A 24,415-nucleotide genomic window follows, 5' to 3' on the forward strand; every position below is an offset into this window, starting at 1 on the left:
TGGAGCAGATCATTACAATTCCTTGAACATCTATAAATTGAAGCAAAAATTGTCAATCAAATCATTTTGAACCAAAAATCATTCTTAATCGAAACTAAATCGAATCGCACACCCACAAATCGGAATCGAATCGTGAGACATTTAAAGATTCCCACCCCTAATAGTTTTGATGCCTTCAGTGAGAATCTACAAAGTAACCAGCCATGAGAATAAAGCAAATGCATTGAATAAGAAAGGGTGTCCAAACCTATGACTTGCACTGCATATTCAATATTAAAGTTATTAAACTGCGCAAAAGTCAAAACTTGGTTGATTCAACATCGATTCAACATATGTTCGAGCCATTTTCAAAAGTGGTGCTTCCTTGCTTTGGCTTGTGCAAAAACAGTTATTAGGCTATATGCTCACGATTCAGTGATCTCACTCTGTACTCGATTGAAATTAAAGCCAGCCCTGAAAGTCTCTCCTAAGCCTAACGCAGTCATAAACAACTCTTACTTAGTCACCACTGTCTTGTTTTTTGTTTTTTCACTCCCAGATGGATAGCTCCTCTTCATCTTGACAGTCTTGTCAGAGAATCTCCTGTCACCCTATTTGTTTACACTAGCGTACACACGCTGTGACTCTGATGAGTAACAAGTGGGGGAGGGGCGAGTTTGGCTCGCGGGGTCCCTTTAGGGAATTTGAGACGGTCAATTGTCATTGCACCTTGGCACTCCTAATGTGAAAGAATACGAAACGCGGTTTGTGTGAAATCTGTTGGCCCTCTGGGGGGCCCCAAGCAATTGCCTGGTTTGCCTAATGGCAAGCTACGCCTCTGCTCAGCGGCATACCAGGAAGTCACATAGATGCTTATTCCGTTGGTTTGGCACAACTTCTAGTATGAACCTGAACCGCCGTTTTTGTTTACATAGAACTCTTTGCACAAGTGCACTTTATGTCCAAAAAAGCATATTCTGCCAATATTTTCTGCAAGAAGCACACACATTATTACAATTCAATCAAGCATTAATTTAAAGTATTTTTTTATTTTTATTAATTCCACTAGTAAAAAACAGTGCAAAAAGTTGAATCTCTTTTACTTGAAGTTATTTACAATTCCCTTAAGATGTCTTCTATCAGACATTTTTCTAACACTCCCTGAGCTATCAAACATGCTCAAAATGAGTTTTATTTGGGGGGGAAACAGAACAAAAAACAGAAGGAAAACAATCAGCCATGATGCCATGCAAACCCACTCCTAAGAAAAAAAGGAAAACATTTTTAAGGTTCTATCTGTAATTAGTCTAATCTAATTGAAATCAACGTTGAATCTTCAAGGTGCAACCGATGTTTCTATTCTAAAAATAGCTCACCCATGATGCGATGTTGTGATTTTCTAGGAATGTTCCAGAAGTGATCATTTGATTTTGTAAATACTGGCAGAGATTTACAGAAATACAAAATTATTATGAGAAATTATTAACGTGACCAGTATCTTCACATTACCATTAATTATGCAATATTATACGCGCATTACATTACAAAGAACACAAAATACATCCAAGGGAAAGTTAATGTTTGTCATTGTCAAATTAAAATGATGGGTCTCCAAATTGTGTGAGCTATAAATTTTTTGGTTGACATTAAGTATCATTTTGAGTTGTTTTCCCCCCAGAAAAAAAAACAAAAAAAACCCACCCTTATTCACACACAAATACAAAATACACTAAAAGATTTGGATTGAAGTAAACACAACAAAAAGAGCCAATGAATGAAAAAACTAACAAAAGAATAACTTTATTTTTTACCTGTAAAAATACAAAGTAACTTTGTTGAAAAAGTTCCACAAGATGAATTATTCTAAACAGTTATGTCGCCTACAGTCAATGTCCAACAACACAAGGTGCATGTGCATGCGGTTGAACACTTGATTCGAAGCACTTTAAATGTACAGCTGTTTGCCCCTTGCAGACACAACACACTTTACAGTAAAAAAAAAAAGAAAAAGAAAAAAAAAAGCTACTTTACAAATGAATTGATTATCAATATTGTCTCACAGCAATGAGCTCTAGATTGGGTGAAAGATCAACTCAGTTGATTTTGCATCATGTACACCAAGCCATAAAAAGACTAAACTGCCTGTACTGTGTAAGTCCACAATGTATCAAACGTCATGGAAAGTCAACTGGAATAGATTCAAGCTACAAGACACGAGTTATTGCCTTGTCAATATTTGTGCTATTGAGTATACTTGTGCTTCTTTTGCTTTAAAACAAAACTGCAATGGACAATACAAAGCGGTAGCATGCAATTTCAGACAACTGTGAAACTCGAATCAAATTGTTAATTATCCCTTCAAGAAGTTCATTGCGAACTAATGTTGTAGGTACAATATACAGTATTAAGAATCCTAATTAAAAAGGTTTAATGCAATGCCACAGCATAATATGCAAGACAGCATAATACAATGCGTTCTGAGAGGATTTTTGTAAACGGAATTGTTTGCAGGTCATTACTGCTATCTATAAGGGTTAACAGTATCAGTGGCTGAAGGCTAAGTGCTGTCCAAACAGCGGCAGTGGTGTTAGCCAGTTAGCGGCGGGGGCTAATTTAGGCTGCCTGTCAATGGAGTCTAACAACACTTAACATTGCTAAATGTCTGCAAACCAATCACCGCCAAAATTCAGATATACATATTCCTACTGTTGTCTATTTCAACCTGTAAAAATATAAAAGCAACAATGACAAAAGTCAGGCTTTTGAGTGAAAAAGTGGTCCCCTCTTCCAACCAAATTGCCATTATTAAAATGTGTTGAATGTAGTCATAAAAAAATCATTAAAGGGGAAATCAACCCCCCAAAAAACCCTTGACAATAATATGGATAATATAAATACGGTGTTCTGGTTAATAATGAGTTAGTGGAATATGGGTTAAGCAGCAAAATCCAGCAGTTTTTGACAATATCAAAAGGCGGCCATTTTGCCACTTGCTAGTGAAAATGACATCACTGTTGAGCTGTGATTGGTCGCTGCCTATGCCCGGCGCATTTGTGATGCCATCTTTTTTTTCCTTTTTCCTGTGATGCCATCTTCAGTCAACAGCAAATGGCAAAATGGTCGCCCCGAGATGGAATGTCATGTTTGGACTAGTGAAGTCACATATAACATATTGTCAAGAAAGGTTTAAGGTCGACTTCCCCTTAAAATTAGTTTTTCAGGGGGTGAATTTTAGAGCCAACATCCTTTTTTAAATACTATTATATAAGTGCCAATATTATATTCAGCCAATCAAATGTCCCTTTAAAGTGTGCTATGTTGTTTTCTTGGAATTAAATGACATTTACAAGTTTTGTAGTGTTTGGTGCTTAATGATCCTCCCAGTCTTAATTTTGACACTGGTTGAAGGGGGTTTATGTCTATTATTCCCAGATTTCACTATACGTGGCAGGGTTCTGTCCCTATCAACCACGGACAGCGGTGGTTCACTGTACAATATTATTGAAAGGAAATAGTATCAGTTGTCCATTTGGCTTGAGCCCTGCATAGTCATCCTTTGGCCTCGCTGATCTAGTCTTTTAAATAGTGTCAAGTGCAGCTTTATACAGTATACAATGATAATGCGGTTGTCTGTGTAGGTTGAAATTGTTTACTGTCTGTTGCAATCAGAATCTGGTCGCAGGATTGTTTTTTTTTTCCTCCAGCCAGCATAGACGCTCCTAGAATAGACACAAATAGAAAAAGGGACTGTCACAAGGATGGAGGCTGATCTTTTCATAGCTGATCAAACCAGACCTCAACGATCCAGTACATGTGTATATGACTTAAAGGCATTTTTGACTCAGATTTTTTGGTAAAGTCTTGATTTGTACGAGTTCCGAGACGTTCGAACTCCGAGGTTCCACTGTATAACCAGACACCCACATTATCCCGATACACCCAAATTCACCTACCTCTGTATTATTTATTTTTAAGAATATTCCAAACAGTTGAAATAAGCAATTTTAATGTTTTGCTAGCTTTCTGATGGGGTTGTTTGGATTTTTCAGCCTAATGACAGCATTCGTCACTCACAGTGTTCCAGATGCAAATACCGCATTTGAAATGAACTCTTGATCATTAATCTGCCCGGATAATAAGAGAATACACGGCCATGGAACAACTGAACAATTTGTTCCATTACTTCTGTTCCAAAAACTAAGCAAAAAAAAGCCCCCAAAAAACATGGTACATTTAATTTAAAATGCTAGTAATAAGACTTTATCTACATTTTGGCAGTCTTATTTTTTTGGTCCCACTTTTTTTTTTCATGCAAATACACAGCGTCACACAAATTTATAGGTAGAACAGCCTGTGATAAATGTTGACATCTAGTATAATAATTGATATTACCTGTTGACATTTTACACTGGGCAGTGTTTTGCCCAGTGTTTGTGATTAGCAAGGCTAACAGTGTAAAAAAAAGTTTTTCCAACTTTCTGGGCTATCAGGTCTTCCATATAGGTAGTGCTTCGATATGAAATATTCATTTGATGTAAAAAGAAACACGCTTTACAATCTATTAAATGTACTGCAATTAAGATTTTTAATCTGTGTTTTGATAAATAAATCATTACCACAAAAACAATGAGGCAAACGTACTGTATCTACTGAGAATAATGGGCCAGGCCCATGCATTGGATATTTTGTGTGTGTGTTTGAACTGCCAAGAAATGTAGACAAAACAGAGCTCAAGACAAATAAGTGCACCTGCCTTGAAAATAAATAACCTATAAATTTATTTCTTTATGAAACACATTTCCAGAATTTTAATTATGACTGCATTTAGCTCTGAATTATTTGTCTTTAATAATCTGCAGCTGTTGTGAAAGTGCTATATAAATAAAAATGTTTTGAGTAAAACGTATTGTGGTTTGAGAATCATTGGAGTGCACTGCACTTGATTTTTACCACATCTACACCCACGCACACACACACACGCACGTTTCGCACGCACACAATGCTCAATGCACATTCGAGTATTTTTATTTTTTTTTTCAATAGTAGTATTCTATGTCACAGAAAATATCGATTGTGAAAGGAAACTTGGGAAAACAAAATGTGTTTGTTTTTATATTGAGAGTTGTTATGTTAAAGTATTCCAAAGTATGGAATACATACACAAGTGGGAGACAAAGCATTAAGACAAAAATGCTTTTAAAACTATGTACTCAAGTACAAGCTGCACTTACACAGAATAAATTTTTAAAGACGCGTGGGCAAAAAAAAAGAAAAGAAAAACTAATGCAAGAGACTGAGCTGCATATGGGTATTACGGGCCCCATCTCATAAGAAAGCTATGCTTTCTAATAAACAAAACTCAAAACAAACCTTAACGACATACAGTAACTGGTCTTCATGCACTCTTTCATTAAAGAAAGCGGTCCCAAAAAGACCTAAACCAAAATTGACCCTTAATTTGAGCGTAGTGGAATCGACAGCAAGATTTGCTGCTTGAGCAACATTCTGACAGAGACGCCTGCCACAGTTTGGCTTTAGCAACAGGTGCTTGTACTCAACCGGCAGGTAAACGAGGTCTTTACAAGAAGCCCCAAACTCTGGCAGGGGTTTTACTTTCTTGACCTGGTTTTTCCATCTCTGCATTCTGAACACACAATCATCACTCCTGGTGATGTGTCATTGTGTGAACAAGCTGTCACTTTTTCCTCTCATAGCAATCCCTTTTTTCTGGGGGGGTTAAAATTGAGATTTTTGCAGGAAATCTCAAGGACAAATATTAGTGTGAGGATATGCACGTGGACAAAATTGTTGGTAGCACCTATTAATGAAAGAAAACCCTACAGCGGACACAAAAACACCTTGAATGTGACAAAAGTAATAATACATTTAAAAATAGTAAGAATTAATCAGAAATAATCCATTGTTTTTGAAGTGTAGTTCAACTGAATTAAAAACAGACACATTTGTGAAACAGGCCTGAACAAAAATGATGGATTTGAGGGCCACTCCAGAGTAGTCCAATGGTTTGCTGTTAGTCATTGTTGGGTGTGTTTCGCTGTGTGTTTGGGATCATTATCCTGTCGCAAGACCCATGACCTGCTACTGAGACCAAACCTTCGAGTTCTCTGTAGTCTAGAATTTCTTGATAGTCCTGAGATTTCATTGTACCCTGGCTTGTAGACACCCTGTGCCAAATATAGCAAAACAATCCCACAACATAATAGAGCCATCACAGGAATTTTCTTAGTATGTTTCATTTGTAAACATGGAGCTGATGCTCATTGCCAAAAAGGTTGTAGTTGTGTCTCATCTGTCCATAGGACATTCTCCTCAGGCCGAATGGTTTTCATTTTCAACAGTGGCGTCTTTCTTGTTCCTCTGCAATTAGTCCACTTTGGCTCAAACAACGATGGATGGTGCGATCTATCACTAATGTACTTTGACCCTGAATTTCTTTGGAGATTGGGCTCTTTTGCTACCATTGCTATTAGCCGCCTCTTCAATTTATCATCAATTTTCTTCCTGCGACCACACCCAAGAAGGGTGGCTGCAGTCCAGTTCATCTTATTTCTGAATAATATGGGCACAGAAACATGAAGCTGCTTGAAGAGGGTCCTATAGGCTTTAACTTGAATGTGCTTGCCATAATTGTTTCCTAATTTCCTGAGACACCTCTCTTCTTTGTCTTCTGGTCCATGTTTATTGTGGTACACATAATTTCAACAAACACAGTGACTGCTTTATCAAGGCCGACTGACTGATACAAGTTTGAAATTTTTGACAAACCTGGTTGAATATGCCCCTAAGGTCAAATTATTTTTAGCCTTTCTTGGGTACCAACACTTTTAGAGTTATTTGAACACTGGGTTTTTCTTTCATTAACAGAAAGATACCAGCAATTTTGGTCACATGTGCACCGAATCTACTAAATTAAGGATTACCACCAAATTCCACAAGGAAAAAAAAAATCTATATATTTTTTTGTTTTTCTTCTAGGGATGTCCCAATCACACTTTTTGGGACCCGAGTCCGGGTCACCTTATTTTGAGATCGGCCGATTCAGAGTCCCGATCCAATACCTCGGCATTTTATTAAACATGAATAGAAAAGAAAACCTTTATTGTCATTGTATGCTGCAGATACAACAGAATTGGAGATATGAAAACTTATATTAAACACTAGTAACCAGTAACAATAAAATAATGATGACAAGAATAAATACTGTCCAGATCAATGTTCTCAGGGCTCAAGAATTTGTCGATTCCTGTGACAGGAGCGGCTCATTCGGCCAGCCGGGAGCCAATCAACACTTAACAGATTAGGTAAAGGGTGTATTGAGCGCCGCAGACACGTTCTGATGGTGGAGAATGATGTCCCAGTACTACCTTCTTCCCTTTGTAGTACAGGTACTACTAGTAAACGTGTTAAAATGAAAGCCGAGTTCAATCAAACACACACCAGGATCTTGGCTAGACAAGCTATCCCTTAGTTTTTAAAAAGTAACAACGCTTGATGAAATTTCGACCTCGAAAAGTACCAGCACCAACATATTCAATATACTGATTATACAATCCCACATCAACCTGTGTTATTTTTCCACCAGATGGCATCCCAATAGATTGGTACAAACTGACACTGGAAAGTCGTACTCTCCCAACCGTTCCACTGGAAATGCTTGAATGAGTTAAACCATGGATGGGCAACTCGCAGTCTTTCATGCTATTGATGTTTTCCTCCAAAAAAGCTGATTCAAATGATCAGCAAGCTCTGAAGAAACCTGATAATGATCCTGATCATTTAAATCAGGTGTGGTGGAGGAGGAAAACATAAAAAATATGCAGTAGTGCAGCCATCGAGGACCGGACTTCTCTATACCCTTGGTCTATACCAGGGGTCTGCAACATATGGCTCTTTTGTCCCTTTCCCGTGACTCTCTGTAGATCTCTAAAACAAGTAGTAGAAATTAATATTTTTGTACATATTTATTTTAATTTTTACTAGATTATTAATGAATTAATTATTTAGATTTAAAAAAATTAATAAATAAATATTTAAAAAATGTCAAAGAGTCCATAATTTTAAATTAGAAAAAGAGACAAAAGGCAGATGAAAACGTTTTCAAAATGACATAAGAATGTCCAAAAACAAAAGAAAGGCCAAAAAAACATAAAATGTACATAAAATAGCCCCAAAAAGTCAGAAAATTTAAAAATGTTTTTAAAAGAGCAGAAAATAACACATTTAAAAGGTATGTTGAAACACAAAAGAAGAAAATCACAAAAATTACCATTAAAAGTCCCAAAAATTGTAAAAAATATTTTTTTAAAGGCAGAAAAGTGATTTAAGAAAAGGCAGGAAAGAAAACATTTAAAAAGTGACCATAAAATGTCCCAAAATAAAAGAAGAAACTTCCCAGATTACCATAAAATGTCCACAAAATTGCCAAAAAACGTCAAATTTGAGTATGAAAAATTACAAAAACAAATCCAAAAACGTAAGACAGAAGGTAGAAGAAAATTAATCTCTACGAATTGGGCCCTCAGTACATTTGACTATCACTAACAACACTGTTTCCTTCATCACAATCTTCAAATGTTTTGTGTCTCAAAACAGAATTTTGGTTGTTTATTTGGCCTAAAATGGCGCTTTTGACAGTAAAGGTTGCCGACACCCATGCATGTACTAAGATGTGCAGTGTGCACAATCATATGTACAAGTGTAGTACTAGATCGTGAGCACTTTATCTTGGAATGAATGGATTTTTTTTTTTTTTTTAGCTAAACAGTGAAACAGCAACAAATTACCAAAATAACGATGAACAGTCATTGAGAATTTACCTCATAATGTATTCCACTTAGGCAGGTAGGTGCTTCCACGTGCTGACAAAGGCGGTGGGGATGAGTGAATAAGGCACAGTGGTGATGGAGTTCCAGCTGTCAGATGTTGGATCATAACAATCCAGTGTTTTACACCTTTGTGTTCCAAAGTAACCTCCAACCACGTACAGTTTATTTCCAGAGGCCACAGCATGGCAACTCATCCGTTTGGATGTCATGTCACCCACACGACTCCACTGATTGGTTTCACAGTCAAACCGATAAGCAGAGGCGGCTGTGAATTCTGTGTCACCACCCATGATGAAGATCTGACTCCCCAAGACTGCAGCTGCTGTGTAACGCCAAGGTTGCGGGCATTCAGCTGCAATATTCCAGCGGTTCCCAACAGGGTCATAGCATTGGACCTGGAAACAGAAGACAAGAGAATGGCTGAGTTCAGGCAGGTTTTGAAACAGAAAATGCTGTTAGCATTATCAACCTGGACCAACCTTAGAGGCCTTTTCTCTGTGTATACTGGTGCCCCCAAAAACAAACAGTTTTAATTTGGCACTGACCACGGCTGCATTACTGACACCATCTCTTAAGGGAGCCATCATAGTCCACTTGTTACTGACAGGGTCATACCGCTCAACCTGGGAAAATATTACAAAACAATCTAGTTTACTACAGAATTGTCTTTGGCAAGATTAAAAAAGTATTATGGTCAAATACGTCGTTCTCTTACCTGTTTTAAAGAGACGGATGGAGAGGCAGGATAAACAAAGGCAATGGCTGTGTGACCTCCAACCACATACAAGCTGTTCTCCAATTCAGCTGAACCATGACCAAATCTGATTTGTGCGAGTGAAAAAAAAAAAACACTAAGTGAGATGTGTGTATTGTGTCTATGAAGAGCAACTGCTTAAATGTTTTGCTCAGTGAAGGCAATAAAGAATGTTAATGCTATTTGATTTTTAATGATTAATGCCTTGTGTTTTTGATACAAGTTGAGCTCATTTTAAATTTAAATGTATATTTTTGTTTGAAATACAGTGCATGGAAAATGTTCCTGGACAAGAAAATAGTTTGCTGTAGTGCACAATGTCTCTCCATTTGTATTAATAATTGCTCTTTATTCAAGCAAATAATATTCACATATTGAATATATGTGAACATTTGATTATCCAATAGAATTTTCAGAAGGATACTAATATTCAATAACTGCAGCGCTACAGCTATCCTGTTATATTGTCATGGATTAACGTGGAAAAATTGCTCCTCAAAATAACAACGTTGCTCCTCAATGACGATATTGAGCAGCAATAATGTTCCACAAAAAATAATAATAATTGAGCCATGAAAATGACTTAGTGAAAGCAACATATTTTCACATTATGTACATTACAGCTCCTGTCCCCCTCTTGGATTAAGCAGTATGCTCCAATATCCTCAAATGCATTTATTATGACAGACCTTGCTATTAGCATGGGTGCTCCTTTCGACCATTCTTCATGAACTGTGTCATAGATCCAGACGTCTTTTGACACTCCATTTTCTGACCCTCTTCCTCCTGTCACATAAACCTTACAGCCAATGGCACACGCACTGAATTCTTTTCTTGGGCTGGGAAGGTCTGCCTTTGGTATGATCTCCTTGGCTTTGTGGTCAACCTTAATATGGATGAATCATAAAGACAATCAGAAACAAAAACAACAAAACGAGGATGTAATTGCATATGCAATTGTTGTTTCACTCCTGATATTAGTTTGCACGTAAAACAAATAACTGGGACTGGTCTGGTTTTGAATATGGCAGCTCTATGGCTGATTATATTTGTAATTTAAATTATACAAATGGTGTAATTTGCTGTCTTCTATGCACCACCAATGTACAGTAACAAACTGGTGATCGTTGAGAATGGATGGATGGATGAAATAAATTTAGGCAATGACAATGATCAGTACTGTACTGTATATGAATTCAACATGAACATTTAGTCATAAATTTGTAACTATAAAATGCAAACAGCTATGCATACAGTGGTGCATTAAGATATGATTAACCCGACTCATTAGTTTTTTGGTATACGAGCCATCATTCTGTGTTTTGTTTTTTGCTTTGACTTGCAAGCGCAAATTTGAGATTCAAGCACTGAATGGTAACTCACTTCACCAACAGTGTTAATTTTGACAATACATTTTAATTTAGTTTTTGTTATAGTCTTTTGACTAAAATTATTTAAAGTTTTTGTCACAATCTAGTCATCTGATTGTATATTAGTATTTAATCAAATTTTAGTCGACGAATAAAAGAGCAATTTTAGTCGACTAAATTGACAGTTTAGTCGATAATTTTCCTTCAGCATACATTTCAACTTCTATACAGAAAACTATAACACACCTATTTGGAACTGTAGTTTAACACGCAAGACACATTTAATACATCGGTGTCTATTAATTGTTTCAATGAAACATGTTGAACTGACAATAATTTAACGTGAATTTGCATAATGGCTTGAGATTAATCTTACAGCTGCACAATGAATGTAAACAAGTGCAGTGAACACTGAACAGTTTCAGAGTTTTTTTTCTCCAACCCGCATTTCATTCCTTCTGATTGGATTGTGTTCATTTTCGTCACTGTGTTGTTTTCATTTTAATTTTAGTCATTGACAAAATTGTCAATCAATTTTAGTTATTGTTATCACCTCAATGAATGGCTTCTATTTTAGTTTGTCAGAAAACTATTTTGTGACAAAAATTACGAAAAATTTTCGTCAACGAAATGATCATTGCTTCACAATAAGCAGCAGTTTTGTAAATAGTGAAATACTAATCAAAAAAGAGACTTCAAGCTGTTTAATGCCCACAATTACACATTAAAGACTTACACACTGAATTACACAGTGTACTTAAAACAACCGAACAACATTGCCTGAAGAATGTCAGCTAGCTTAATGCCAACATAATGGAAAATGCCATTGGCATGCTAATTTTAGCATTGATAGTCACAATTTTACAACCTTTGTGCAATATTTTAATACAGACAGTGAGTTAACAGATAATAAACAGAAAACGCAAAGGCATATATATTTTTTTATCCTCGACAAAAATGACTAATGTTATAGCAGCTTACTCTGCAACTTGTAATAGAAGTAGAAGTAGTAGTTATTCTTCTTCAAATGCCTCTGCAAGACTATTATATGGCACCTGATGACCAAGGCGGGCACACCAGAAGGAGCAGCCCAATTAAATGAATTGCAGCATTGAATCTTGATGCACAAACAGTTAATTCTTTACATTCTATTTAATTAGGTTATGACACAATTTTAGAAACTACAATACTATAGAATACTATTTTCCTTATTTAAAAAAAAAAAAACATTTGGGATTGGAGGGATTAAAAGTATTTCTGTTGTATTCCCATTTTATGGGAGAAAGATGATTTGAGATGAGTGTTTTCAGTTACAAACCTGGTCATGAAACAAATTAAATTCCTATCTAAAGCACCACTATTTGATCAGCATTTTTTTTCCTGACAACTTAAGTCCAAGTTTAGCTTTCAGTAAAAGTCAAACGTGTGTCTATGTGCAACTCACAAGTACTATGTCGTGGCACGCTGTGCATTTGACATTTTACCTGATATATCTTATCACACATAAAAGTTTGGCCTCCCAATATCAGCAGCGTGTGCCCTGCCTTGCGCGGTCGAGCACATGGACTTGTCACAACTCCATCATTTTGAAGAATTCGTTTTTTACATTGCATTGCCTCTTCTACAATGACCCTGTAAACAGCAAACCATTCAGCAGGATTTAAGAACAATTATGTTTTTAAATGCCACATTGGGAGAAAAAAACACCAACTGAATCGAGGGTTTAACATAAATACATCAACATAAGGTACCTGCTCTTCTTGTCAGCCATTACAAGCTCTTCACATGCAACAGCCTCCAGGAGACATTCAGAGGGGAGAAGAGCCAGCCTTATGGCCCCAAGCAGCTCTGGTAAATGGTGACGTCGATTATCCAAGTCATTTCGAACCCATCGCATCACAGAGTTAAACACGATCTATAAATAACAGAAGTAAAACGGACAAACAGTAAAAATAACTTATAATTACATTTCATTGGTATAAGTTATGTAACATTAGCTAATACAGCCGTGTGTGGCTCCCTAGAACAACGCTACGGTTTTATGAATTCGGGCATAGGAGTTTACTCTTAGCAGTTCTTCCAATTGTGTACACCTTACTTAGTCAAGTTGGATGATTATTGGATGCCAAACAATTTGTAAGATTTACTAAAATATATTATCATGGCTTACTTTTTTTAAAAAGTGTTTTTTTTATATAATTGTAATTTCTCTCCCACACCAACAGTTCTGTTCCATCAATTGATATCATATCCATCAGTCAACATCTGTCTCAATTTCCCCCCACAGTGCAGCAGGAGATCGAGAAAATAATAATTACATCCAAACCATCTACATGCTCCCTTGATCCCCTTCCCTCCCCTCTGCTCAAAGCTCACTGTCATTACATCAACCGACTAATAATCAACATCATTAACGTCTCTCTCCAAACCGGCCATGTCCCAGTCAGCCTCAAAACTGCTATTATCAAACCACTCCTTAAAACACCCACTCTTGACCCTCAATCTCTGTTAAACTACAGACCCATCTCCAATCTACCCTTCATCTCCAAAATTATAGAAAGAATTGTATCCATTCAACTTCACGACCATCTCAAGTCAAACAGTCAGTATGAGAATTTTCGTTCATCCCACAGCACAGAGACAGCTCTCCTCAGAGTCACAAATGATCTTCTGATGACCTCTGACTGCGGCGCTACTTCCCTCCTTATCCTTCTCGACCTCTCCGCTGCATTTGATACAGTTGATCACCACATTCTCTTACACCGCCTCCAACATCATACTGGAATCACTGGCACCGCCCTTCACTGGTTTCAATCATATCTCACTGGTAGGACTGAGTTTGTAGCCCGAGGGGATGCTACATCCTGCCCCCACACTGTTAGTTGTGGGGTCTCTTAGGGCTCTCTGCTTGATCCAACCCTCTTCAATATCTACATGCTTCCCCTCGGTCATGTCGTCAGCAGGCATGGAATACAATTCCATTGCTATGCTGACGACACACAACTCTACCTCAAAGTCCCTCCAACCTTCACTTCCCCCTCTTCTGCCACTCAACTGGACTCCTGACTGGATGAGATAAAGGCCTGGATGAATGAAAACCTTCTGCAGCCAAACAGCTCCAAAATAGTAGCTATTTATATAGGCAACCCACACCAGCTTCGTTCCTCCCTCTTTTCCTCCGTTTCCATTCTTGGCCATAACTTTCCCCTGTCCCCTTCTGTGAATAACTTCGGAGTCAGATTTTACCCCCATTTTAGCTTTGACAACCATATTAATCACATCTGCAAAACGTCCTTCTTTCACCTCCGCAATATTGCCAAACTTTGACCATCTCGCTCGCGTTATGCTGCTGAGAAGCTTGTCCATGCCTTTGTCTCCTCCAGGTTGGACTACTGTAATGTGCTTCTCATCTGGATCCCTGGCAAAAGCCTAAAAAGGCTTCACTATGTACAAAACAGCGTTGCCCGTATCCTGATACGAAAATATGAGCACATCACCCCCATCCTACGCACTCTGAACTGGCTTCCTATACACTTCCGTATCGAATACAAATTCTCCTTCACACACATCACTGTCCGCACAATCTAGTCCCCACCTAACTCACAGGATTCCTCAAACCGCACACATCAGAAAGAACCCGGTCAGGCAAATTGCACCTTCTGCGCTCGCCCAGGACTCGGCTCAAGACCAGGGGCAACAGGGCTTTCCAGTCTGCTGCTCCCCTGTCTGTGGAATGCTCTCCCAGACCACCTCGGAGCTTTACAGACGGTGGAAGCTTTTAAAAAAGGACTCAAAACCTTCCTTAAAAAAATAAAATAAAAGCTTTCGCTGATTAATTTATTTTTGTAGTATTGATTTTAGTCTTGACTTTTTATTATTATTATTATTAAAACACATTATTGCAATTAAATTAAATGCATTGATCGGTTGAGAGGAGTGTCTATCAGGAAGTCTAATCTCAGATTCAGGGAGAGCAGTGTGGTTTACCTACAGGCTGTTGAAAGTGGACAAGCTCTACACGCTTGGCAGGGTCTAACAAGGGTGCATGGGAGTTCGCCCAACCAGCCTACATGTGTTTTGAGGACTTGGAGAATGCATTCGACCGTGTCCCTTGGGGAGTTCTGCTGTGGGGATGCGTTGGGGGATATGGGACACTGGATCGTTTACTGTATGACCGATGTCAGAGTTTGGTCTGCATTGACGGCAGTATGTCCGATTCGTTTCCAGCGAGAGTTGGACTCCGCCAAGGCTGTCACAGATTCTGTTCATAACCTTTATGAACAGAATTTCTGGATGAAGTCAAGGCGCTGAAGGATTCCAATTTGGTGGCCTCATTATTTCATCTCTGCTTTTTGCAGATGACGTGGTGCTGTTGGCTTCATCAAGCCACAATCTCTCATTCTCAATGGACCGGTTCACAGCTGAGTGTAAAGCAGTTGGAAAGAAAATCAGCACCTTCAAATCTGAGACCATTGTTCTCATGGTATAAGGTTGGAATGCCTTCTCCAGGTCAGAGATGACATCTTGCCACAAGTGTATGAGTTCAACTATCTTGAGAACTTTACGAGTGAGTGAAGGATAAAATGGGAGATCGACAGGCGGATTGTGCAGCGTCTGCATTGACGCAGATGCAGACTATCAGTCTGTCGTAGTAAAGACAAGTTACCGGTCGATCTAGGTTTTTACCCTCGCCTATGGCAATCTGTGGGTTGTGACCGAAACAACAAGATCCCGGATACAAGTCGAGCCACTACTCCTCTCCTCTGCATCAAGAAGAGCAAGAGGGCTCGGGCATCTGATTAGGATGCATCCTGGACGACTGCCTGGTGAGGTGTTCCGGGCACGTCCCACTGGCATGAGACCCCAGGGATGACCTAGAACACACCGGAGAGACTACTCGGCTGGCTTGGGATTCAGGATTCACCCAGAGGAGTTAGACAAAGTCGGTGGGGAGAGGTAAGTCTGGGCTTCCCTGTTAAAGCTTCTGCTCCCGTGAACCGGCCTTGGATAAGCTGAAGAAAATGGATGGATGGTTGACAATGCAGCTGACTATTCTTGCTGTACCTGTATCCCTTTTTGTAATTTGAGTAGTCATTCATGTACAGGAAAATGAGTCAAGTTAGGACATTGTGTAAAACGGAAATAAAAACAAAATACAATGATCTGCAAATCCTTTTCAACATATAATCAATTGAATACACTAAAAAGGTGAGATATTTCATGTTCAAACTGATAAACTTTGGCCTGCAACAATGGCATGTTACATCACCTTTCTGTTTAACAACCCTTAGTAAGCGTTTGGGAAATGAGGAAAAAAATTGTTGAAGCTTTGGCAGGTGGAATTCTTTCCCTTCTTGCTTGATATACAACTTAAGTTGCTGAACAGTCGCTTCGTAATGTGTCACACGTTTTCAGTGGGAGGCAGGTGTGCACTGCCAGCAGTCTAGTCTAGTACCCCCACACTCACAAAGCCACAGTGTTGTAACACTTGCAGAATGTGGCATTGTTTTGCTAAAATGAGCAGGGACGTCCCTTGCTAAAACCTGACTTCCCATTGTAGGACTCAAAAAAGCGTATTCTATTCTATAACAATGACGTTTTAAGAAAAATGGCTAACATTTAAAAGTAAAACGGTAATGAAACAGAATTACTTACCTGTTCATCTTCTATCTCCAGCTCATCGCTAAGCACAAGTTCCAGCAGCTTTTCTTTAGTCAAACTATAGAAGTCCTCGGATTCTCGTATCTAAAAAACAATTAACACTTCTTAAAACATGATGCACTAAACATATCAATATCTGCTTATTTAGACATACCAACTAAGCAGAATTTCACATATAGTTTTGAAAATGACACAAAAACATTCTTACTGTCTAAAGTAAAAAGTTCTGCAGTATATCAGTTACAGTTGTTGCGAAAGTACATCACGAGAGACTATTCATTTCATACAATTTGGTTAGTATTTGGTTGAATTCCATCTGTGAAAGATACTAAGTCAAAATATTGATCCCATAAACTTAATTGCAAACATTAATGGGTTTGTCAACAATGTATGTTGAAACACAGCTAATGGTTATAGAAGTGATGGGAAAACAATTATTGGTAAAAGTCACATTAAATTTATACATCTTTCGACAAATGTTAATCATGTAATTCGTTTTTTCTAATTAATTGTATTTAAATTTAAATCCCATTTTAAAAGTAATAAAAGGAAAAATAAATAATTGAATAGGGGGCGGAGCTGCATAAATATGCTATATGTAAATGGATCAAATCATAGCACTCTTAAACATACTGTAAGTCAAACTCGAGGCCCACGGACCAGAGGTGGCCTACCACTTTATGTTCCATAACACTAATCAAATAAAGTATCTAGTGACTGTGGCTAATACGATTTGTTCTCATTTTGTCAGAAATCAGAACTGATTACCCCACCTATTTTTTTGTTATTTCGTTTAACAAGCTTCATTTTCACCATGGCACATCATTTTGATACAGACATTTTCAAAGTAATGCACTAGCCAAAAAAGTACCCCCCTTGATGTAGATTAACGTATAAGTAAGTCATTTACAATTATACAATTACAATATTGTTTTTAAAGGATGTATCTGGAGTGTACATCTGTTTACCGTTTCAAAATGTAGCAGGCACATCCTCCACGACAGCTCATACAATCTTTTACACTGATGGGCATCTGATAATAACATCATCCCTAAACAGTTGGAAGAATGAAGGTTTTTTTCTAAAAATTCTGCTGCGGCATCCCGGATGTCATGAAACTGCAACATGTCTCCTGCCTCCAACAATGATTCAGCATTCTCTTCATTTATAATAACTCGAGATGAATAGGCGAAATCCAGCAGAAGCTCCAAGACCTGTAAGAGTGAATAATTAATATTAATGGACACAATGGACGACACCATAGGCTGCATTTCGATGACAGACTTCATGAACCACATGTCTTGGGCAATCAAATGAAGAGACTGACACAGCTGTCAACCAATTACCTGCTTATTTGTTATTTTTAAAAGGATCCCCATTAGCTTATCAAAATCAAATGTAATAAATTTGTATTTTTGTTCAGTGTAGATTCTTGCCCCCAGAATGCCACAAGATGGCACCAAAGCAATATTGTTATTTTAGGCATGGCTTTGGCCTGAAAAAACATTGAATAGAGTTTTGGGCTAATACTGGCGGATATCTTACAGAAGTAAAAATCTGTAAATTTGCAAGTTCATAAATGCCAAACCACAAATAAATAAAACCATACTAATATTAGTACCTCAGGGTGTATACTGTCTCTGAAATTTACTTCACTGTCCATACTTTCTCGAAGTCCTCCACTGAACATGGCTTCAAAGTAACGGCTGCAAGCTGCCAATACTGCCCTGGAAGATGCAAAGTGTTCTGTTAGGCACCTCCAAAAAGATATCAGCATAGCTTAAGTTGTGCTCACAAGTTTACATACCTTAGCATCATTTGTAAAATAATGACTTTTTTGAAGAGAAAATATGACTGTTCAAGAGAAAAACTTTGGAAGGGGGGGGGGGGGGTTAATGGTCAGTTAAAGCCATTTCTTATAAATGAGTGTGCCCTTTTTAAAACCATAATGACAACCAGATGTGGGTTATACTCAGTACATTTACTCATGTGACTTTTTAGCAAAATTGCACTTGTCAAAATAGTTTTAATGCACTTAGTTAAATATTTGTATTAACCCCCTAGAATATTTTTCTTGAAAACCCCGCCCCTAAATTGTGTTATAAAGGTTACAGGTGACATTAATGGTGGAAAACGCTATGAAACCATGTCTCATTATTGATCATAAAAACCTGGCATTTTAACAGGGGGTGTAGTATGTAAGCTTTATTGCTTAGTGTACAGCCACATTTTTACTGTTTTTGTAACTTCTGCCTGGCAAGCTTATGGGGTATATGCCATGGAGGAGGCGGGACTTCCAACTGTCACACACAGGCGCTGTTATCGGTTGCTGTTTGCGACGTGTGGGCCACGTCCCGATCCTTGCGCTGCCGCCCCTGTGCCCCTCGGTTGCGCGTTCCCGTCAATGAGCGCGAGTGTGTAGTGTCTGTCTCAGTTCTCCGAAGCATTTCAAAGAGCTGAGACGCCCTGTGCGCTCGCACCCATCGGTGGGCACATGCGGTTGAGGGGCACAAGGGTGGGGGTGCAAGTGTTGGGACGCAGCCTGTGTGTGGCAGCAGTGGCCGGAAACGGCGCTGGTGTGTGACTTACGGAAGTCGGAAGTCCGTGGCATCTACCCCACTGTGCTGTTTTAACAAATGTATACAAAACAGCATAAGCTCGCTTCTTGCGGCTGAATTTGTCTTGATTTGTTGACTTATGAATATTTTATTTATAATTGTTGATTACTTTATCAATAGTAGTGATTATTATTTTTTATTATTGTTTTAGTTTATGTGCTGGTGGGCTAAAATCTGAATGCACATTAATGAGCTTTTATTTTTAGATTAATGCTTTGAATTAAAAAATAAACAAAAATGTACTCATCAGTTAGTACTTCTTTTGTTTTTTACTCACTGAATAATTTTCCTTGTGTAATTCATGTTTTACTCTCCTTGAGTCCTTTTAATTTAAAGTAAGAGTACTCTTTCAGTTTTTTGGCTACAGTAACTGAAATCATCCAAATTGTTCATATAAATCGTTTACATGCATATGTTGAGACACACAGTTTTAAAGACCCTGTAAATGATTTTGGTGATTTGTTTCTATTTAAAAAAATAAAATAAAAAATAAAAGTGTTGGGAAAAAGTACTTTCCCCATATTTAGGATCATTAAAAAAATGCAAGAAATTCAGAAAATATCAGAAAAATATAACCCAAGTAACCACAAAATGTAGCTTTTAAATGATTGTAAAGGTTAAATCATTAATTAGTTGTGGCTAATCGTATTCTTTGGAAAGTTGAGTTCACTTTCACTGGCCACACCGAAACCTGACTAACATTACTTCTCATGTAAAAAGTGCTTCTTTTTTTTTTTAAATCAAGGGTGCACTTTATACTTGACTTCACAAGCATAACAATTTTTTCCCCGTATTGTACAGATTTATATCGGAACCTTGTGAAAAAGATGTACTTTCATTCCAATATGATATGTAATGTCAAATTGAATTTAATAGCTACATTTAAAATCGATAACATAATTGTCGCTGGTCTGAGTAGTATCGATTGTGTCGATTTGTCCCAATAAAAGGGTCTCAAACGGGTCAGGCCAAGTAACAAGGAAGCGGCCATAAATGAAAACAAATATTTCTTACTAAATGTCCTGTTTTGATAGAAGTGGGTTACAAAAGACGGCAGGAAGTATTTTCGAGTCTTTTTCGTCGCATTGACATTTTTACACAACCCTCAGGTCATGTTCGAAAAGACTTGACTCACATCTGAAATTTGAGACAGTGCAAGTCCATTTTTTATCCATTCTTGCATGTACGACAAGTAAACTAGCAGATTTTTTTTTTATCATTACTCTTGAAGAGTGTTTGTTGTTGACATAACTTGACAAACATTTGAGCTCATTGATCAGTAATATTGGAAATGTGCATATTTACTTCGCAAGTCAATATACAATGTGCAACCCGAAATTTCATACCCTAACATTTCCAGTTAGGGGCCACTGTGCTCCTTGTTTTGTTTTGTTTTTAAGTTAGTCTGAAGCCCTAGTGATCACAACAGGAAGCGGAGACAAGCGAAGCTAAGTAAGGACAGCTCTAAGGAAGGCTCGAGTGGTTATACCCCAAACTGTTAGCAAGGTATGAGAACTTCTCTTTTTGAACACAAGAAATCCCAATCTATCAAATTACCGGTACTTCATTTTTCTTGTTGGAGTGATCTAAGGCCTATATTGTCTTTCAGAATTGTTAATGAGCCATTTAAATATATACATTAAACATGATATTACTATATACAGGAACAAATACATTTGAAGCAACAATCCATTTTTTACCTGTGACATTGGAAGGAGCGGTCCCCAGCCCACAGGGTGATATCTGTGAACATGCCCTGTTTCCTCATTGTGTTGAGATGAGTCAAGACACTGTCAGGGTGTGATGGCTTGTGGAATAGTGAAATGTTCATGGATCCCGTGCTGGTGCGGGATTTCCGATTCTCATGAACAGTCACCGACATGGTGGCCGTCCTCACTGAAAAGCATTAATGCACCATTAACAATCATGTATACTGTATTCACTCATTTCATGATAATTTCATGATGCAGGACAGAGGGACACAAGTTTGGGTCCATGCCGAGGCTAGGCTCTGCAGAAATAATGAGCCGATGGCACACACACCTGGATCGACAAAGTGCAGTCGGACCGTACTCTTGGTGGCACCACATGATTGTGTAGGGTCTGTAGTGTGGCCATTCACCCAGTCCAAAACACAGAACTAATTTAACCAGTACGGTGTTTACAGTTTATCCCCCTACATATGAATGCTTGTGTACTGCATGTTAGGCTGTTTTTTTCCTGGAGGTCTAACAAAACCTGGCCCTCTTGAACAAAAAAAATAACCGAAGTTTCCCCACTGGCTGTGTTTACTTCTGCTGTTTACAGCTGTGTTACGATGTTGTGTAGTATAAAACACATCCCTGTCCCCCCCAATTTTGATCAGCTAAAAATGATGTGATTGTTCCAGATTTCTGATCACATGATGGAGATTGTGGTATCCCTTCCTACAGTTGTTTAATTTGATGTATTGCATTTTTCCCAGTGTTCCGCCCCACCACGCGGCTGGAGGCGCTGGTGCCCTCACTATTCTGCTGTCCAGCCCCTCTCTGGCACCGATTCCTGGGTACGGGGTAAGGGGGTCCCCAGGATTTGGGGGGGCGGGATGGCGGCTTGTTGGGGGGAGGGGGATGGTTGTACGGGTGGCTGGGTGGGAAGGTGTCTGGGGTCCGGAGGCTGGGTTGTGGTGGGTGGCGGGTGTGGGGCAGGGGGTTGTGGGGGTAGCGGGGGCTGTGGGCCATTGGGGTGCCTGGTGGGCCTGCCGTGCCCCGTTTTGCTGTGTTGGGCTTAGGGCGCGGGCTGTGTTGGGGTGTGGGGGCGCTCCGGGCTCCTGGGTTTGCTCTCCGGCCGGTGGCCCCCGCGGGGCCCGGGGGTTGTGCCCTGGCGCTACCGCAGCCTGGGGGGCCATGCTTGCCCTGTCCTGGTTGACGGCTCCCTTCTTTGGTGGAGGTTTTCATGCGTGCCAGATCCACTACACTAGCATCTACCGAAATTCAAACAGAATCGGCTTCTTCCTCTAGTTGCTGAATCGGTGGAGGCTGATGTCTGTGGATCTCACTCTGCTTCATCTATCCTTCCTTCCTTTTTTCAGTCTTTCCTTTGGTCTCTTGAGGTCTCCCTAATTTGTTGGAATTTAGATGTTTCTGGGGTTGGTGAAAGATTCTGGTTTGTAACCCTGTGGGTAGTAAGTAGGTGGTGTCTGGTCGGTGCTGGATTTCACTTTCCTGTCTTTTCTTTGATCCTTCCTCGGGTCTCCGGACAACTTCATGACTAGCGGGATTCTGAAGTCTTCGGTTTAGGTGAAGGGTATGTGATTTTTAATAGGTTTCAGGTGAGATAATGAGCACAAACTCACATGCACGCACATATGCACACACACACACACCCACACACACACACGAAATAGTGAGACCTATGATGATGACATGTTGAATCAGTAAGATTATTATTATTGCTAAAGATCAAGCGCAGCTCGTTTGTTAATTAACGAATAAATGTTTCTTATACAAATCAACGCTTAGTCACATGCCAAACATTGTTTAACATCAGCAAAAATGTTTGGAATATGTTGCTATGCCGTAAAACAGCAGGCAAGTATATGGAGTAAATAAATTAGATAGACATCCATCTTGTGATTGGATCGGTGATTGGTTTACATAAACACATTGATCGGTGATCTGCTCTAAATATCCTGATTGTGTAGTTATAATAATAACACAATTTTAAAAGCTTATTTAACTCAAAATGTGGTCAGTGTTTGAGACTAACTATGAGTGGTGTGGCCTTAATGTGAACCATGTTCTGTAACATAGCTAGATAAATCCAAAAATGTATACCTATATCATTTGAACTGCCCCTCATCACAGTCAAGAGAATCTCTAATTCCAAATCCTTTTACATTCTCACCTAAACATGTGGTCTCCAGGGTAAACAATATACTTTCTTTAGATGTAAACACAACAAGAGGTTATTATTGTGGCTACTTAGTTACCTCATGTCACCACAAAAATTCCTTCACAGTAAATAAAAGAGCTTGCCTCAAAGGGAAAGCTCTGCTCAAATGGGCAGTCATTCAAAGGTGCTTGTATTGCATGTATTTATGAATAATGTCAGACTTAGCTAAACACACGGTTCTTCAAGTACAGTATGTAGTATACTATATGTGTGTTGTGGGTGCAATAGTGCAAACTACTACATATACTGTATGTATATTGCATGCATCCAAATCTACATATACAAGCAAAACAGAGAGGTGCTGACTCGTCCAAACAAGCTAATAGGGACCTCAAAATACATGAATGGCACAAAATCCTTGTTTAAAAAAAAAACCTCCAAAAAACGTGGCAACAACAATAACATTAAAAACACACAGTCCAACACTGCTTCGCCATATTGTGATGATTATCTAAACATACCAAAACAGAGTTAGCACATAAGCTATCAACCGACTCATTTGATCAATTATGCATGTGACATTTAAATCCTTATTTTTCTATCGTTTCTAGCGCTAAGACATACCAGTGACTTCGACGAGGCCATACTTATGTAGCTAATCATTTTACAGTTGAAAGGTTTAGCTTGTTCAGATGTGGCTCAATATGTAGCAAGCTTTGTAATTCTGATGGCAGAAGCCAAAAACTTACCACAACCAGCCGCTCTCTGCCAAGAATGATGGACTGAAGTATTCAATGTGTGCTAAATTCAGTAAGTGCCGTCAAATGATAAAACATTACCGAATTGCAGGCTAATTTATCGAAGGGAAGTTAAACGATGGAATCTAAACGAATTTGTTCTGTTTACTTTTTAAAAGTCTAGTGAGCCATAATATACAACATTAGTTGGTTACTGTACTCACAATTCCAAATGTAATGTTAAATCACCCGCGGATTAAGGATCGGTGATCAAGGCGAAACCTCCGTACCTGTTAGCACACATCAGACAGACCTTGTTGAGTCGACTGTCTGAGACTGAAGCTAGTCGAACCCTCCTTCCAAAATAAAAACACGAGCAGGGCGAACCAATGACATGTGTTGTTTTTGTGATTGAATGGCTTTCTGACCAATCCACGAATTAAATTGCGTTTATGTGGAAATGCTAGCCAATAGAATTGAGATTAGGCGGGACTTCTATAGTTTTGCTTGAAAGAAACCAATTCATTACGTCGAAACGTAAAGGCAGTACTTTTTTACATCGTTGCTCACTTGGAGA

The 24,415-nt window shown here is 38.7% G+C and overlaps 1 protein-coding gene and 1 pseudogene across 3 annotated transcripts; one reads left to right on the plus strand and one right to left on the minus strand.

Annotated features, from left to right (window-relative positions):
- Nucleotides 1-1,754: 1,754 nt before the first annotated feature.
- Nucleotides 1,755-24,203, minus strand: klhl25 (kelch like family member 25). 3 transcript variants are annotated; one of them, XM_086073342.1, is made up of 12 exons: nt 24,129-24,203; nt 20,929-21,124; nt 18,232-18,337; nt 17,579-17,824; nt 16,605-16,694; nt 12,701-12,864; nt 12,434-12,581; nt 10,269-10,465; nt 9,541-9,646; nt 9,305-9,448; nt 8,817-9,220; nt 1,755-3,698 (listed from the first exon to the last, which is right to left on the minus strand). In XM_086073342.1, the coding sequence occupies exons 2-11, from the start codon at nt 21,108-21,110 to the stop codon at nt 8,834-8,836; spliced, it is 1,770 nt and encodes a 589-aa protein (XP_085929468.1). In that variant the 5' UTR covers nt 21,111-21,124; nt 24,129-24,203; the 3' UTR covers nt 1,755-3,698; nt 8,817-8,833. The 3 variants fall into 3 exon arrangements, with proteins under 3 accessions (XP_085929468.1, XP_085929466.1, XP_085929467.1); XM_086073340.1 differs by having other exon boundaries at nt 24,063-24,180; XM_086073341.1 differs by having other exon boundaries at nt 23,851-24,160.
- LOC147176341 (uncharacterized) lies at nt 14,037-15,752 on the plus strand (annotated as a pseudogene).
- Nucleotides 24,204-24,415: the final 212 nt, after the last annotated feature.

This window comes from Leptonotus elevatus, chromosome 4, assembly GCF_054856555.1.
Source record: "Leptonotus elevatus isolate MCC_2025b chromosome 4, RoL_Lele_1.0, whole genome shotgun sequence".
Lineage (NCBI taxonomy): Eukaryota > Metazoa > Chordata > Actinopteri > Syngnathiformes > Syngnathidae > Leptonotus > Leptonotus elevatus.

Coding starts and splice junctions, on each gene's coding strand:
- klhl25 (XM_086073342.1), bottom strand. CDS start 21,110: ATGTCGGTGACTGTTCATGAGAATCGGAAATCCCGCACCAGCACGGGA. Junction 16,695..17,578: donor GCCTGCTACATTTTGAAACG/GTAAACAGATGT, acceptor ATTGTTTTTTAG/ATACGAGAATCCGAGGACTT. Junction 12,582..12,700: donor ATGGCTGACAAGAAGAGCAG/GTACCTTATGTT, acceptor TGCTGTTTACAG/GGTCATTGTAGAAGAGGCAA.